Here is an 18,381-nt window from a genome sequence, read left to right as displayed (position 1 = left end):
TTATTTTTTCAAAATAAAGGTTATTTGAATTTTATCCAGATTATTAACCTCCATAACTGGGCTGGAATATATTTACATTAGCAGAAACCGAGCCAAATGAACAGGGGTTCAGTCCTGAATATGAATAACAGTGAAATAAGATCACTGTAATTATTTGTGAATTTTCTGGTGACTCATCAAGGTGAATGATCGAGTGAATCTTTTCCCACACACCGAGCAGGAAAATGGTCTCCCCTCATTGTCGATTTGCAGGTGTTTCTGGCGGCTGGATGACTGGGTGAATCTCCCTACATGTAGAGCAGGTGAATGACCTCTCCCAAGTGTGAATTCGCTGGTATGCAGTAAATTGAGATGATTTCCTGAATCCACTCCCTTGGTGAGCATCTGAATGGTCTCTCGTCAGTGTGAACACATTGATGGGATTTCAGTTCCCCAGAACCTAGAATTTTCCGCAGTCTAGATATTTATAAGATCTCTCTCAGGTGGGAACATGTTGATGGTGTGTCAGTTCCCCAGAACCTTTGAAACATTTTCCACAGTCTGAGTATTTAAAAGGTCTCTTGTCAGTCTGAACTTGCTGGTCTCGGCAGGCGGCTGACTGAGTGAATCTCATCCCACACTTGTAGCAGAGGAATGGTTTCTCCCCAGTGTCAATTCTCTGGTGTATGTTGAGTTCACATGACTGCCTGAACCCAGACTCACAATGAGAGCACTTGAATGGTCTCTCGTCAGTGTGAACATGTTGATGGGATATCAGGTCCCCATAACTTTTCTAACGTTTCTCGCAGTCTGTGCATTTAAAAGGTTTTTCGTCAATGTGAACTTGGCAGTTTCTCATCAGGTTGGACAAACAAGTGAATCCTTTCCCACACTTGGGGCAGATGAAAGGCCTCTCCTTGGTGTGAATCGCTGGTGTATCAGCAGGGTGGATGAATTATTGAGTCCCTTCCCACACTTGGAGCAGATGAATGTTGTCTCCCCAGTGTGAACTTGTTGGTGTGGAGCAGTCACTCTGCAATCATGGCTGGTTGATTTTCCTTTCTCTTGGAGACAGTGATGTTAATCCTTTAAGAACGTTTGGTTTACAACAAGGTTCTTTGTGGGTTTTCAATCCACATACAACTGCTTTCAGAGCGGTTTCAGAAGAGATGGTGTGATGAGGGTCTACCCCTGTGGCAGACTCTCCGTATTAGTTCAAATCCAGTATATTTCACCCATGAGTTGGGTCACATGACATCTCTCTGATTTCAATCTGAGCTTTTCTTAGCCACACTCTCCGATCAGTAGACTGTCTCCATAAACCAGTTTGTGTTCTTCACAAATGCAAAAGAGTAGCTGCTTCCTTTGTTTAGGAAAGTATTCCTAACATTCAGTATATCCAGCCGATGACATAAATTGATATGACACATCTCCAGAATAACATTCAAAGAATTGGCACTCCAGTGGGATCGTTATTAATACTGAGACAACTAAAATAAAACAGTTACATTGGAAGAATATAATGCAAGTCAGTTTGAATGTTTTTTGAATCCATCTGGAAAATAAAATCCACCATTAAAAGTGCCTGGAAATATAGGCTTCACATGCCATAACTGTAAAGCATTTAAAAGAAGCTGAAGTGAGCTTGAATGAAACTGTTTTGTATGCTGTCATCTAGTGTTCAGTTTTTGAATAATGCTGGTCAAGTCAGCAACTATTACTTTGATTTATTTTATACCTTTTATTGTAGCAACATCCCAAGAGATAGAATTGGTACTGATTAGGGTTTGAAGAGATGCACAAAAATATGGTCCAAGTATAGGTTCTGAAAACTCTTACAAAGATCGGGAGAGGGATACCAATGCAGAAAAGCAGGAGGAAGCTCCAGAGCGTAAGAGATGGCTGAAAGCTTGGTTGGTGGGGATGGGGTTGGAGGCTAGAAAGGATAAGCAGGTCAGAGTTGAATGACGAAAAGATATTGGTTTAGATGCAGGGCTGAAGGAGACTGCAGAGTGGGGTGAGACCTGAAAGATTTGCAAAGGAGAACAAAGATTTTGAATTCAGTGCACTGAGGGGAACAGTGAGCAGGTGAAGATTGGAGTAGATAAATATAGGAAGCTAAACTTGGAAGTATTACAGGATGGAAGCTGGCAAGGTCAACAAAGAGAGCATTGGAGTGAGCGACCTGAAAATAAAGTAGGCATGAAGTGCTGTTGAAGTAGTGAATAAGGTGTGTTTGAAAATCTGCTTCAATTACCAGGACATTGTGGCTGGATATCATTAAATTCAGCGATGTGGGATAGGTGAACAATTACTCGGGGACACAGATCGTGATTGTGAACAGGAGAGTGGTGGCAGTTTGATAGATACGGTCCAGCACATGATGTTGAGGGGAAATAGTGAGTCAGGTGGCAACCAAAGCCTGACTAAGGAAATAGAATCAGAAAATACTGAAAATGCTCAGCAGGTCTAGCAGCATCTGTAAAGAGAGAACCCCAGTGATGACCATTCGTTAGAACTGGGAAAAATTAGGGATGTAATAAATAAAAAAACAAGTGAATGGTAGAGGGCAAGAAAAAGAACAGGGAAAATCTATGATGGGTGGTATGCAGGATAAATTAAATGACAAGATTTCATGGCACAAGACCCTCGGAATTGGTAATGGAATAAGTAAATAAACAAAAGATGTGTCGAGACGAGGTGTATGGTAGAGTTGTGAGCAACTGCTGTCCGAAAAATAACAAAACAATACAAGAAACAAAAGGAAGAGGAAAGAAATAGGGGTAGAAATAACGATCTGAAATTGTCGAACTCAGTGTTGAGTCCAGAAGGCTGCGATGTGTCTAATCAAAATTGATGTACTGGAGCTTGAGCCTACCTGGGAGTTTCATTTAGAAAATGCCCAGTGTTCCAGAGAGGCCAGTGTAAAAGCAAGGTAAGAGAAGTAAAATGATAGGTGACTGGAAGTTAGGGGTCACACTTGCGGATAGACCGGATGTGTTAACACAAAACAGTCACCTAATCTGCATTTGGCCTCTTCAATGCGGAATATTTCAGCAGCAGCTGGGTTGAGAAAGGGAGGAGCTGGGTGATATTACATCGATGAAGTAGACAGTCTTGGTGATGGAGAGGATATGGCATCTGAAGCTTAGCACTCGATCAGGTAAGGTGCCAAGAGTGCAAATAGTATGCAATGAACACAGGAAACGATGAAAATACTCAATAGGTTTCGCAGTACCTGAAAAGAGAGAATGAGTTAATGTTTTAGCTTAACCTTTTGGAATTGGTGCCAATTAATAAGTTATTGACTTGATTGCTAACTTGGTTCCCCTCTCTGCAGATGCTGCTAAACCTGCTGAATATTTATTGTGATTTATTATTTTCTGATCTATTTCAGATTCCCAGTATCTTCAGTATTTGATTCAGTTTCAGACAGTTGGTCAGGAGTGGAATTGAATTGGTAGCTAGGGAACAAAGTATGTGACTGGGCTGAAAGCGAAGGCTTCAGTCTTCTGAATTTTTCAGTGGAGGACATTTCCAGTTTCCAATCCTAGATGTTTGATAAGCATTGTGGAGCTGGGGTTTATCGGTGTGTAGGTGGATTTGGATGAATTTTCTGACCCATGGGACCACGGATAGATGCATGGAAAACACCAGAGGTAACTATGGGACCGGGAAAAAAGGATATCTGAGGATATTCCCAGCTACAGTGAAGCCAGTTGAGGGCACTGAGCTGCACAACAGAGGAGAGGCGTTGGAGAAGGGTGGTGTGGTTCAGCATCAGAACCTGTAGACCAATCCAGAAGGATGAGGAGGGATAGTCCACCATGGCCACAGTTACCAACAATGTTGATTGTGGCTTTGAGGAACATTTAATTGCTGTGGAGGAGCAGAAACCAGACTAGAAAGGAATCATGGCGTTGTGGGAAAACTTATGAGATGGGAACATATTCATGCACTTTGGAGGGGGAAGGCAGGTTGGAGATGTGGTAATTTGCAAGGACTGAGAGGTCAAGGGTGGGGTTTTGGAGGAGGAGTAGGAGGGCAGGGGTAAGTGCCTAAGAAATGGGGAGAGTTAACAATATTAGGTAGCATGGAGGCCAGGAAGGGAAGTTAGGTGATCAGTTTGGTGAGAATATGCCTGAAAATGGGGTAGGTGGGTCTTGTGGAGCTCTGAAAGGATATGAGGGAAGATGAGAGAGAGATTGGAACAAAACACAAGGTGCTAAAGTTTTGCTTGGTGGACTAAGGGAAAATGAGGCACAGGCATCTGAATGTTGTCAATCTTGAGAGAAAAATAACTCCTTTAGCCTTCTTGTCCTTTGACTTCACTCACTTCCTCCAAATAAAAGATGTCTATGAGAGCATATATGGGTCCTAGCTATGTCTGCCTGTTTGTGGGATATGTGGAACATTCTTAATGCAGTCCTACATTGATGCCTCCTTCAGCTCGCTTTCCAAGACATTGGCTATAAAGGCTGGATATTACTGAAAAGTGATGAAAAGAGACATGCTGCCAAAGCAACAGAAGAATGTCAAATTTGAAACTACTACAACAATTTATACTACAGGAAAAGAGGGTGATTGGCAAGTCGACTCTTGATTGGCCAAAATATTACGCATGGAGAAAGGAACTGGAAACTATAGGCTCCCAAAATCCCTGTGTAATTCAAAAAAAGGTGCAAGGCTTGAACATATTTTTGTGTGCAGAGAATGAGTCCCTGTATGTATATCACTTCTAGCAAGCATAAATGAGTAACGTTATGAGATTGACTGAATTTTTAAAATTAGTGTAACTATTAGCGCACTCTGGATTGTTCAGCAAGTGCTGTCGTTTTGTGCAATCACATCTAACTGTACACGTTTTGTATTGGGTTTTACAAATTTGTCTGGTTCGGTATGGTCTGTACTCTGCCTATTATGAACAACTGGAGGATCATGCTGTTTGATTCGATCAAACAATCACTGAAGCATGCAACATATGCACTTAGCATTGCACTAGCACTGACAGTCGTACACAAAGTTGCTCAATTGTGGGGTTGGCAGCATCATGTTTGTGGAGAAAACCACTCGTGTAGCCACTGCATGGTTGCAGTGTGAAAGACCTTCCCTGTTTGCTCAGATTTTTGTGACGCTTTTCCTTTCCAGGATAATTTTAGGTAGACCGAAAAAGGTTCAGGGCTGAAAGTGGTAGAATTTGACCCATTTACAAGCTTGGGAAGCCTACAGTTCCCTCGTGTTTTCTCATGGCAATACCGTCACCAATCAGAGTTGACTTGTCAACTAATCAGCACCCTTTGCCATTGCGCTTGGCCGCGTGCATTCCGGACCTCGCTCGAAATATTGCCGACACCTTCACCTGTAAAAATCGGGACCTCGGAACCGCATTTAAAGGTCCGACCGGAATTTATGGGCCGAAAAGAAGTTTTGCCGCGCAGGAGCCACCAGGTACACGTTGTCTACGCATGGCTGCCATCGAAAGTCCTAGAATCCTAGAAGGGCAGCACGGTAGCATAGTGGTTAGCATAAATGCTTCACAGCTCCAGGGTCCAAGGTTCGATTCCCGGCTGGGTCACTATCTGTGTGGAGTCTGCACGTCCTCCCCGTGTGTGCGTGGGTTTCCTCCGGGTGCTCCGGTTTCCTCCCACAGTCCAAAGATGTGCGGGTTAGGTGGATTGGCCATGCTAAATTGCCCGTAGTGTCCTAAAAAGTAAGGTTAAGGGGGGTGTTGTTGGGTTACGGGTATAGTGTGGATACGTGGGTTTGAGTAGGGTGATCATTGCTCGGCACAACATCGAGGGCCGAAGGGCCTGTTCTGTGCTGTACTGTTCTAATCTATTCTATAGGGGCAGCAGGGTAGCATGGTGGTTAGCATAAATGCTTCACAGCTCCAGGGTCCCAGGTTCGATTCCAGGCTGGGTCACTGTCTGTGTGGAGTCTGCACGTCCTCCCCCTGTGTGCGTGGGTTTCCTCCGGGTGCTCCGGTTTCCTCCCACAGTCCAAAGATGTGCGGGTTAGGTGGATTGGCCATGCTAAATTGCCCGTAGTGTCCTAATAAAAAAAAAAGTAATGTTAAGGGGGGGATTGTTGGGTTACGGGTATAGGGTGGATATGTGGGTTTGAGTAGGGTGATCATGGCTCAGCACAACATTGAGGGCCGAAGGGCCTGTTCTGTGCTGTACTGTTCTATGTTCTATGTTCTATTCTAAAGGATATGATAAATGGACACTTGGGGCGCGATTCTCCGCTCCCCTTGCCGCGTGGGAGAATCACAGGAGGGCCCCCCCCCCGACTAATTTCACGACCCCCTGGCGCCCCCCGCCATTCTTCCACCCCCCGCTCGGAAGAATCGCCGCTCGCCGATTTTCACAGTGACCGGCGATTCTCCGACCCGGATGGGCCGAGCGGCCTGACTTTCCCGACCTGTTCACAACGGCGGCAACCACACCTGGTCGCTGCCGTCGTGAAATCGCCATGAGATGCCCATTTTGGGGCTTGTAGGGGGCCTGGTGGGGAATGAGCACCATAACTGTGCTTGGGAGGGGACAGGCCCGCGATCGGTGTCCACCGATCGTCAGGCCGGCGTCTCAATCGGGCGCACTATTTCCCCTCCGCCGCCCCGCAAGATCAAGCCACCATGTCTTGGGGGGTGGCTGAGGGGAAAGACGGCCACCGCGCATGCGCGGGTTCGAGCTGTCTGCCGTCGTGATGTCAGCCGCGCATGCGCGGGTTGGAGCCGGCCAACCTGCGCATGCGCGGCTGACGTCACATAGGCGCCGCCGTCGCGTCACTCCTCGCCCCGCCGGGAGGGGAGAATAGGGGGCGAGGAGCGGCCTCCGAGGCCGTCGTGAAACTCGGCCGAGTTCACGACGGTCCTTCTGATTTTTCCCGGGAGCGGAGAATCGCGCCCTTGGAGAATAGTGTCCTGATGGAGCATAGCCAGCATGGATTTATAAATGGACAATCATGTTTGTCAAACCTGTTGGAGATATTTGAAGATGTTATTAGCAAAGTTGATAAAGGGGACTCCGTGGACATCGTGTACTTGAATTTTCAAAAAGCTTTTGATAAAGTCCCCCACAGGAGGTTGATTAGCAAAATGTAAGCACATGGGATCGGAGGTACATGTGTTAATGTTGTCTTTAATTAACAGAGCCCCCCCCCCCCCACCTCTTCCTAACCTTCGGAAAAATCATAGACCCTTCATTATTTGGGTCCAAATAAACTCCTGCTATCCTACCACAATGTCTCTGTAATGTCTATTAGATCGTACTTCACTATCTCTATTTACATTATTATTTCATCTATTCTTTTGAATGCTATGTGCATTCAGCTAGTGAGCCTTAAGTTTGGTCCTTTTATTATTTTTGTAACCTCTAGCCTTATCTGTTGGGTTTACTGAGACTCGTCCCTTGCTGTCATGGTCTGTTTATCATTTCTCATATTAATGTCTTCTTACCTTCTGCCCACTCTTTGATATAACACACCTTCCCACATTTGATCCCTTGCCCCCACTATTTAGTTTTAAATCCTTTCTACTTTCCTAGTTTTGTGATTTGCAAGAACACTCATCCCAGATTGGTTCAAATGTAGACCATCCCAATGGTGCAGCCCACACTTTGCCCAGCACTGGTACCAGTGCCTCATAAACCGGAACCCACTTCTCCCATGTTAGTCTTTGAGCCACACATTCATTTCTAATCTTATTTGCCCTGTGTCAATTTGCACATGGCTCAGGTAATAATCCGAGAATATTAATTCTTAATTAGGTGCCTAGATTCTTATAGTGACTGTGCAGAACCTCTTTCCTTGTCCTGCTATGTCATTGCTACCTACATGGACCACAGCAACGGGATCCTTCCACCTCTGAGCAGATGTCCTGAATACTGGCATCGGTTTGCAACTCAGCCATCTGAACTCTTGCTCTTTGTTGAAGAGAACAGTGTCAATCCTTCTTACTATCCTGACCAATGTTATGACAACTTTCCTGCTTTGCTCTCCTCAGCTTCCTGCACTATAATGCCATTGCCAGCCTGCTCATCCACCTTGCAGACTTTGCTTTCGTCCACACTAGTTAAGCATCTCAAACCTGTTTGACAATTGCAAAATCTAGGGCTTTTCCGCGACAGTCTGCTTGTTCCCTTTGCCTGCCTTACAGCCTCCTGTCTCTACTGTTGACCAAAACAGACAACCCTATTCTAAGAGCAGTGACTGCTTTCTGGAATGAATTGTGCAGAGTTTGTCCCCCTCCCTTCACTGTTGTGCAGTGTCTTCAGTTTGGCTTCCAGATCTGTAATCCTGATCTGGAATTCCTTTAGCCGCTTACACTTTCTGCAGACATATTTGTCCTGGATCGCCATGGTGTCCAAAAGCTCCCACAATCCACAGCTGCAATGTAACACCTGTCCTACTATTGTTACTTATGTTAGTTAGTTAATTTAATTGCCTTCTCATTTACTGTAATTTACTGTGCTTATTAAATGCTAGAACCACGGTCAACTTAAAAGTTGTGGGTTTTTAAACTACATATATATGTGGTTTAGGTGTTTATTTTAATTATTTTATTTCAAAGTTTTATGATTTTTTATTTATAGACCTACCTTAACTCCTGTGTCCTAAGCAGGCTGTACACTGTCCTGAACTAAGCATTGGCTGGCCAATCAACTTGCTAGTTTCCTGTAACGTTTCTTTCACCGCTCGCTCACAGTAGCTGAAATTATGTGCTCCTCAGCTCCTGACTGCCTCCCGCAGGTCCACTCCCATTTCCAGGAAGGTAGGCCGCACTCCAATTCCCAGGCTTTATTTGTAGGCACTCAGCTTCTGATTTTTCCCACAGGTCTGCTCCCACTCCCATTTGAGTTCAGGAGTAGCAAAATCTGCTTCAATTGTATAGACTCTTGGGTAGACCATACCTGGAATAGCGTGTGCAGTTTTGGTCCCTTTATCTTAGGAAGGATATTATTGCCATAGAGGAAGTGCAACAGAGGTTTCCCACTTGTTCCTGGGATGGCAGGATTGTCCTATGAAGAGAGATTGAGGAAACTGCCTGTATTCTCAAAAGAACAAATATCTAAACATAAGCGGCTGGATTCTCCGGTCGCCAACGCTGAAATTGCAATCGGCCGGCGAAATCGGGGGCTGGCTTTCGCGATGCTCTACCCCCTCCAAAGCGGCGTATCGATGGCTTCAGGACATTGCCTGAGGCCCACCCTCCGATGCTCCGCCCCCGACCGGCCGAGTTCCCGACGGCGTGGGTCTCTCATGGCCCCATCTGTCGGGAACTCGGCGTGGCAGCTGCGGACTCAGTCCAGCGCTGCCACCGTCGGAGGAGGGATGAGGAAGGGGGGGACTTTGTCAGGGGTTGGGGGCACAGTTGGGGGGTTGTCCGGGGCACGTGAGCCGGCCAAAAGAGGGGCACTATTTCGCAGGCTGGGTCTGCGAGCAGCTGCCGCCATGTTGCACGGCGCAGCAGCTGTAGGACGCCGCCGTGTGCATGCGCGGCCACGGACCTGGCATGCTAGCCCACAGCTACACGGAGGATCAGTGGCCGTTTTGCACCATTTTTTCGGGCGTAGGAACACAGCCTCACAATCGGAAAATCCAGCCCATGATTTAAGAGCAGGAGTAGGCCATTCAGTCAACCTACTTCAGCCTTAAAGATATTCAAGAGTCTGCCTCTTCCAGCTTCTGAGGAAGAGAACTCCAAAGTTTCTCAACCCTCTGAGAGAAATGTTTTCCTCATCTGTCTTAAATGGGGGACCCCTTATTTTTAAACAATGGCCCCGAGTTCTTAATTCTTCATCAAGAGGAAACATTCTTTCCATATCCACCCAGTCAAGTCCCCCTCAGGATCAAGTCGCCTTGTACTCTTTTTTTGTTTTTAAAACTCCACAAGAAACAATCCTTGCCTGTCCAGCTTTTCCTCATAAGATAACTTGCCTATTCCAGGCATTAATCTCGTACACCTTCTCTGAACTCTTTCCAATGCATTTACATATTTCCTTAAATAGGAAGACCAATACTGTACACAATGTTCCAGGTGTGGTCTGACCACCCTGTATTACTGAAGCATAACCTCCTTATTCTTGTACTCAATTTTGCTTGCAATAAACAATAACATTCTATTAGCTTTGCTAATTACTTGCTGCACCTGCATACTAACATTTTGTAATTCATGCACTAGGACACCCAGATCCCTCTGCATCTCAGAGCTCTGCAATCTCACCATTTAGATAATAAGCTTTTTTTATTCATCCTGTCAAAATGGACAACCTCCCAGTTTCCCACATTCTACTCCATTTGTCAGATCTTTGCCCATTCACTAAGTCCTTTTGTAGCCTTCTTAATCACTCTTCACAACTTACTTTCCACTTATCTTTGTGTCATTAACAAATTTAGCAACCATATCATCTGTCCTTCATCTAAATCATTTTTAAAATTGTAAAGAGTTGAGGTCCCAGCACTGATTCCTCTGATACATCACTTGTCACATCGTGCCAACCAGAAAATTGACCAACTGAGAAGGGATCTCATTGAAATCTACAAAAAGATAGATAGGGTGGATGCAGGTAAGATATTTACCTTGGTTGGGGAGTGTGGAACCAGGGTGTACAATTTCAAAATAAGAGGGAAGCCACTTGGCACCGAGGTGAGATTTTTTTTACTTGAGAGGTTGTGCATCTTTGGAATGTTCTACCACAAAGGGCTGTCAAAGCTCTGTCATTGAGTATGTTTAAAGCCAAGATTGACAGATGTCTAAATACCAATAAAGAGATATGGCAATAGCGTGGGGGAAAAAGTCATTGAAGTGGATGATCACCTATAATCGTATTAAATGGCGGACCAGGCTCGATGGGCTGGCTCAGTCTACCCCTATGTTCCTAAAATATTCTTTAACTGGTCCACCAAATCCACTTAAGTCAACGTGCAGTCTCTTGATATTGTGCAGAAAACGTTGTGCTATTGTGAATCCCTCCAAGGTCTGTATATTCCTAAGGTGTGGTGCCCCTGTCTGTTCAGGTTATTCTGGGTAATCTAACAAGGTATATAATTTGAGCTTGGCCCGCGTCTCCTTGCATTCTTGCCCTCTTTTTAAAAATAAATTTAGAGTACCCAATTAATTTTTTCCAATTAAGGGGCAATTTTGTGTGGCCAATTCACCTACCCTGCACATCTTTGGGTTGTGGGAGCGAAACCCACGCAAACACGGGGAGAATGGGGAGAATTTGCGAGCTCCACACGGACAGTGACCCAGAGCTGGGATCAAACTTGGGAACTCGGCACCGTGATGCAGCAATGCTAACCACTGCACCACCGTGCTCCCCTATTCTTGCCCTCTTGATAGAAAAACGGGCATCCCATTAGCCTTTTTGATTATTTCCTATACTGTGGGTGATATCATATTTGCCTACATTGAAACTTATTTGCCACAGTTTTGCACATTTGCTTAATCTATCAATATCTCTTTGAAATGTTATGCTTCTATCTACACTGCTTATAATGGCGCTTATCTCTGTGAATGACAAAGGTGAATGACTTTCTGTTGTATCATTCAAGTTTTTAATAAATACTGATTCGTTGAGGCCCCAACACAGGTATTTGCAGGACACCACCAGTCAATTCTATCAATTAAAATCCCTGTCCATCATCCCCAATCTCTGTTCTTGCTATTCAGTCAGTTTCATAACCAGGTCAATAATTTGTCTTCAATTCAATGAATTTCAACTTTAGCTAACCATCTCTTTGCGCCACTTCATCAAATGTTTGTTGATGTCCATATCTTGACGAACATTCTCCTGTTCACTACTTTAATCATCTCTACAAAAATCAATCAGCTTCTTTGGTCATGACCTACAGTTCACCAATCCACGTTGGCTGTCTCTGATCGTCTGAAAAATTTGAATATGTTCAGTAAACATATCTTTATTCCAACAACTTATGAAGTGCCCAAGACTAAGGATCTTATATTTAAGATGTTCACTAATTAATCCAATTAATTGGGATTTCAGAAGAAACCTCTTTGAGAGTGGTTGGAATGTGGAACTTGGTGTCACATGTCACATGGAATGGTTACAGTGACCTACCGTAGATGATTTTAAGGGAAAGCTAGATAAATGCACAAGGGAAGAAGGAATAGAAAGGTATGCTGACTGGCTTGGATGAAATAGGAAGGAATGCAGCTCATTTGATGTTTAACAGCAGCATAGACAAGTTAGATCAAACCTCTCATTGTTGCTCATTTACCTACATTGTTAATAATCTCACTGACCCATAATAGTGCTTGTATGTCTCAGCCCACGACAACTGTTGTGGAAATGCTGCTTGTGATATTCAGAGGAACATATGTGCAATAACTTGGTACAGAGCTTATTTTAGGTTTTTATTAACTGTTCCCCATTCCCACCCCAATTCTGTCCCAAACAGATAATTTAAAAAATATATCAATATTGACAATGATTTCTGATTCTGAAGATGTACTATTTATACAGGAAAATTTTGGAGATTTGGAGAATGAATGGTATGTGACATTTTGTCCCTGTTCACATGTTTGAATAAAGTAGTTAATCAGTAGCTTGTTCCCTCTTCTGCAGTTTGAACCTTTCCATCTTAAGTTACCATTCACAAACCCATATCTTTTATTCCCTGACGCACAGTTAGCAGAGCCCCAGCCTAACCAGTAACTTGGATCATGGTGAATTGTTTACTGTGAAATATGTAGGAAAACCATGGCATATTCTGTCAATCAATACAGAAAATATTGGGAAAACGCATTAGGTCTGGCAGCAGTTGTAAAGAGAAAAACTGAGTTAATGTTTCAAGAACTTCAAAACTAGTCTAGCTGAAAAGTATAAATGCTGACAAGAAGCACAATTAGGTCATCATCCCAGTACTTAGTACTGTACCATGTTAGCTTGAATAAATTCTGCTTGTAGATCCTTTTTAAAAAGAAATGAATCCCATGTATAAACAAGAATCAGATAGCAACTTCTATTCTAATCCAAGGCCACAACATGTTCTGTCAGTTTGGTTATTAGAAATGATTACGGCATTATACAGGTTGAATTACTGTTCTGAATTTATTTACAAATAAAATGAGACAATATCATGTACAGTATTGTTGGCAATCTACATTGTAAGCCACCTAATTTGGCTGGGGTGAGAAATCTAATTCTTTCTCTTGATGAAACACAGTCTCTGATAGATAAACATAAACTTCACAGGGTGCTGTATCTAACCCAATTATGCTTGACCCAAGATATGTGAAATAGGAATTGATTAATGGCCATCAGTCATGAGATTTATACATTGGATTTCTTTTTTTTAATAAAACACTTTTTGAACAAGCAGAATTTGAGCAGACTATAACACCTTATAGTGGGGTAGTAGCCTACAAGTTAAGTACATTGTGTTCACACTTTTCAGACTGATTTTAACAACCTACATTTCACCATTGTGGGTTCATGTAAACTAGTCTCATTGAGGTTCCAGATAAACTTCTATGGGCTGTATTTTGGCAGCCAGATATGGATGCAAAACAGCAAAATTACATTTAGGTCAGGTGTCGACATTGTGAGAGTTGTTGAAGTAACCATTTGATGAACTCTATTGACACGACAGAAATGGATAAAGTGCTAACCAAAATAAACCATTTATTGTGGCTAGTCTTGGTTGTCTACTGATGTTGGTTCAGGAAAAAAATGAAAGATATCCCTCAAGCATAATTGGAGGATGCCTTTTAATGCAGATTTAACCACAAATTTAGTAACATAAAATCAATGGCAAAATTAATTGGGCCAAATGGTCTAATCCTACTTCTTATGATCTTATGTCACATCATGACATAGGTAATATCACAATAGTGTATTTATATTTTGATAAAGCTAGAATGTTTCTAGAGTCTTCAAAAGGATTAATTGCTTAAACTATTGCCAACTTCACAATATGGACGAAAATAAATTGTATGTTAAACCAAATCTTGTATGGATTATATCCTAATTCAGTAAAGTTAGAGATTTCTATCGATTTTTTAATTTATGAATTAAATTATACCGTTACTGAACTGCATTTCTTTTGCCTTTCAGTGAGGGTAATCGAAACCTTGAGCATTTAAACATTTCCTGGTGTGATCAGGTGTCGAAGGATGGGATAGAGGCTCTAGTGGGAGGATGTAGTGGCCTGAAGGCCATGTTTTTGAGAGGGTGCACACAGGTTGGTAATTTTTATTTACCAATTTTCTAAGTAAATCACATTCTTCTCATCCATTCACACTGCCATACAGTCAGAGGACATAACTGAGGAGCTGTCGATTTGAAGGATCTGGGCTAAACGACCCAGAATAGTTGCAAGCTTCCTGTATCCTTGCTCTATGTGTTGGTATCATTTTCGGTGTCTGTCTCTGTTGCTTTTCTTCAATGATTTTGTGACTTTTTCAAGTTAATTTGTACTTTTGTATGGTTTTGTTTCCACAAAATTTGTAGAAGTTAAAATCTTGATGTTCAAAACCTTTGTATGATTCACTTGGAAAGTTCTTTTTTTGAAGTGTCAGCATCCAACATGCATTTTCTTGTTTTCATGTAGTGAGTCAATCTAGAGAACTCATTGTCAACTTTAGCCTGTGCTGACACACTGTTACAAAAATTGTTTTAAGTCCCAACCAATGAGAATTGCTGATAAGATTTCTCCAGGTTTGATTCGGACATTTCAAGGGCATTTAATAATGCCAGAATAAAATTGTTCAAAGCTGTTGGAATTTCCTCCAGGGAAGGAGGAGTTGTGCAACCTCCACCTCTGGTTCCGTATCTGATTCTATGCTGATGAACACTAGTTCAGTGACTAAGGTAGTTAAAACATCATTATTGATGCATTCCCTCATAGATTAGCCACTGAAGATACTTGGTGACTGCTGATATCATCGCTGAAGTCAGCCCACTGTTGAAGATTTTGTTTATGCTTGCTCATTAAAAATCAGACATCAGAAGCACATGCACTCCATTGCACGAGAAATTGATCTTGGTGGCTCGCAACAACAATTATTGGTCCAAAATATTTGAAGGGAAGCTTTTACCATCTTGCTTTGACCACATAAGGTTCAGCTTCTTAATGTAGGCCTCTCACAGTCTCAAGATATGGCAGCCTCATGGAGTTGCACAAGCAGATCTGACTGACAAAAATGCCTGCCCCACCCCAGTTGTTCCAATGGTGGTTACTTGATTATTGACTTAAGGTCAGTAGATTCAGTTAATTAACTGAATCTGTCAGCTAAAACTGTGGGGAAAACATCTCCTAATTTCTTTCCGATATTTACGCAACATTTCAATTGGGATGTCTGTAATTTTCTTAGCAGGACCTTCCTGAGCATTACTTTGCTCAGTTTCTCTCTGCTGGCATAAATGTGGTCACTCTGAACAAATGGGAAAATTTAAGTGAATTTACTTTTGTTCACCATTGGCTATACTGCACTGTAGGCAGTCCTCAGACTTAGGACACAATTGATTTCTCAAATCAGTGTCACAAGTTTAAACATCATAAGTCGGAACTGCTTTTCCTATAGATACAATGTTAAAAATGGTTGATTGGTTCGTGAACTCATATAATATCCAGTCCTTCATTTTTTTTGTGTTTGTGCTTGGTGGTCCCGGGCAAGGCACTTGTCTTAAGTTATTTTTCAGCCAACAAGTCACTGTAGGAGATTAAATTGCACAGATGCGCTAGGAGATGAGCCTAGCCCAGTGCTGCTCTATTTACTGTTTTCTCATGATCTCAGTGTAAGTGCCTGCCTAAACTAGGCACAGAACATTGTAAATTTGAAACCCACGTTGTAAAACTGAAACGGAGTGCAAATTTATTAATGTCTTAAGTGCCATTCGTCGTAACTTGAATGTCGTAAAGTTGAGGATTGTCTGTACATTAAAATGACTATAGATGCCATCGGATTCAAGTGAATAGTGTTCATTGTATAAATTAAATACTTCGTTGGGAAATCACTTGTGCAGGCTAGAGATTAGATAATTGTGAACAAAGAAATCACAAGGCTGAGATAACTGGGAAAGCATACCCGTATACTGAGCTGTTAGGCTGCAATTGTTCTCATGTAGCTCTTAGGATTACTTCAACAACAACCACTTGCATAGCACACTTGATATCATGAAATGTCCCAAGGCGCTGCACAGGAACATTATAGAACACAAGCCATATATGGAGATATTGTGTCATATTACCAAACACTTGGTCAAGTTTTAAGAAGTGTCTTAAAAGAGGAAAGAGAGGTAGAGAGAGAAAGATAATTCCAGAGTTTGAGGCTTGGCAACTGAAGGCACGGTCACCAATGGTGGTGCAATTATGAATGGGAATAGTTAAGAGACCAGAAATAGAGGAGCACGGATATCGCAGAGGGTTGAGGAGTTGGAGAATATTACAGAGAGCGAGAAGTGGCTGTCTGAAGTGGCAAGAGCTAACTAAGTTGTAATAGATGACTAATTTATCGCGAAGAAATTCTGCCAATGCCCTTTGGCTATATCTCTAGCGTAATTCCAGAAATTCAGCTTTATTGTTGATAGCTGAGTATTTGACCATTTCTGTTGGGTCTGCAGGTCAAATTACTAGCTATACTATTATACAATGGATGTTGTGGGTATTATGCAGCTGGGCATCAGTCCTTAAAGAAAGGCAAACTTTTAGATAGGGTTGATATTTTCTTTCTCGGGACATGGCCATCACTGGCAAGGATGACATATAATGCCCATCACTAATTGCCCCGAGAGGCTGTTGGACACCTTGATCCTCTTCAGTCCATGTGGTGAAGATACTTCATTATGTTGTTGAGTGGAGAGTTCCATGATTTTGATCCAATGATAATGAGGGAACTGTGATATATTTCCAAGTCAGGATGGTGCCTAACTTGGCAGATGATGTTGTATGCATGTACCTGCTACACCTGCTGTGATGGAAATTGTGGGTTTGGGAGATGTTGCTAAAAAGGCCTTGGAGATTGTCCTGTAGATGGTATACATGCAGCCACAATGAGCTGATGGTGAAATCAAGTGTAGCTCTTTGTTCCAGATGATGTTGAATGTTGTTGCAGCTGCCCCACTTAGGCAAGTGGTGAGCATTCCAGCACACTCCTGATTTGTGCCTTATAGATGATGGAATCAGGTGGTGAGCCTTTTGCCACAAACTATTCAGCCACTGATCTGGTCTGGTAGCCAAGACATAAATATGGCTGATCCAGCTGAGTTTATGAGATGGTTACATTTCCTATCATAGGAGATGGGTAATTTTCTGAAACAAATGTTACCTATTACCTATCAGCTCAATCATACATGTGGGCATGGGCTGCTTCATTATCTGAAGAATTGCAAATTGAGTTGAACACTGCAAATATTAGCATGGTGTCCCATCTCTAATCACATGATGGAGGGAAGGTTATTGGTGAAACAACTGAAGAAAGTTAAGTCTAAGACGCTACCCGTAGAAACTTCTGCAGTGATCTGTTGCTAAAACGATTGGCCTCGAACAGCTACAAGCATCTTTCTTTGTACTGATTAAGACTCCAACTGCAGAAGAATGTCCTACCTAATTTCATTGATTTCAATTTTATTCGGACTCCTTGATGCAGCACTTAGTCAAATGTTACCCTTATTCCCCTCTTGCACGTAGGGTAGGCTATTTAGCGCCTTGAGTCTTTTCTGCTATTTGGGGAGATCATGGCTGTTCTTCGATCTATCTCTATATTGACCTTGAGTTTGCCCCATATCCTTTCATGTCTTGTTTACAAAGGTATTTCTACCTCAGATTTAAAATGAATAATTGATCTAGCAGAGGACATTTTCAAAGTTTTGCCATCCTATGTGTGTAGCTCTGCTTCCTGACTTCACTTCTGAAAGATCTTGCTCCAACTCCCAGACTATGTCTTCTTCTAGTTCTAGACTTCCCAATCAGTGGGAATAGTTTTACTCTATCTACCTTATCTATTCCCCTTAAAATTCTTGAAAAAAGCCGATCAAATACTCCTCAGTATTGTCAGGATTGCCAGTGAGGAATCACATCCTCAAGGTGGGACATAATTTTGTTTGGATGAAGAATAGTTTTAAGGCCTGTTTTTTAGATTCAACGGAGTATTTTCACGCAACAGCTGTGCCAAGGAAGTTTTGATTCCAGGAGTGTTAAAATATTTTCTTAAAAATGTAGTGCAACTACAGGGCAGCAAGGTAGCATTGTGGATAGCACAATCGCTTCACAGCTCCAGGGTCCCAGGTTCGATTCCGGATTGGGTCACTGTCTGTGTGGAGTCTGCACATCCTCCCCTTGTGTGCGTGGGTTTCCTCCGGGTGCTCCGGTTTCCTCCCACAGTCCAAAGATGTGCAGGTTAGGTGGATTGGCCGTGATAAATTGCCCTTAGTGTCC

The 18,381-nt window shown here is 42.7% G+C and overlaps 1 protein-coding gene across 4 annotated transcripts in view; it reads left to right on the top strand.

Moving 5' to 3' along the window:
• The window catches only part of fbxl2 (F-box and leucine-rich repeat protein 2), a 308,660-nt gene that overhangs the window by 200,388 nt on the left and 89,891 nt on the right, over positions 1–18,381 (top strand). For all 4 annotated transcript variants that reach the window (XM_038809918.1, XM_038809916.1, XM_038809919.1 and 1 more), the window contains one exon: positions 14,061–14,187. In XM_038809918.1, coding sequence (XP_038665846.1) covers positions 14,061–14,187 — 127 coding nt within the window. The remainder of the gene's footprint in view (positions 1–14,060; positions 14,188–18,381) is intronic.

Source organism: Scyliorhinus canicula, chromosome 10 (assembly GCF_902713615.1).
Source record: "Scyliorhinus canicula chromosome 10, sScyCan1.1, whole genome shotgun sequence".
Taxonomy (NCBI): Eukaryota; Metazoa; Chordata; class Chondrichthyes; order Carcharhiniformes; family Scyliorhinidae; genus Scyliorhinus; species Scyliorhinus canicula.
This window is presented reverse-complemented; position numbering and strand designations above follow the sequence as displayed.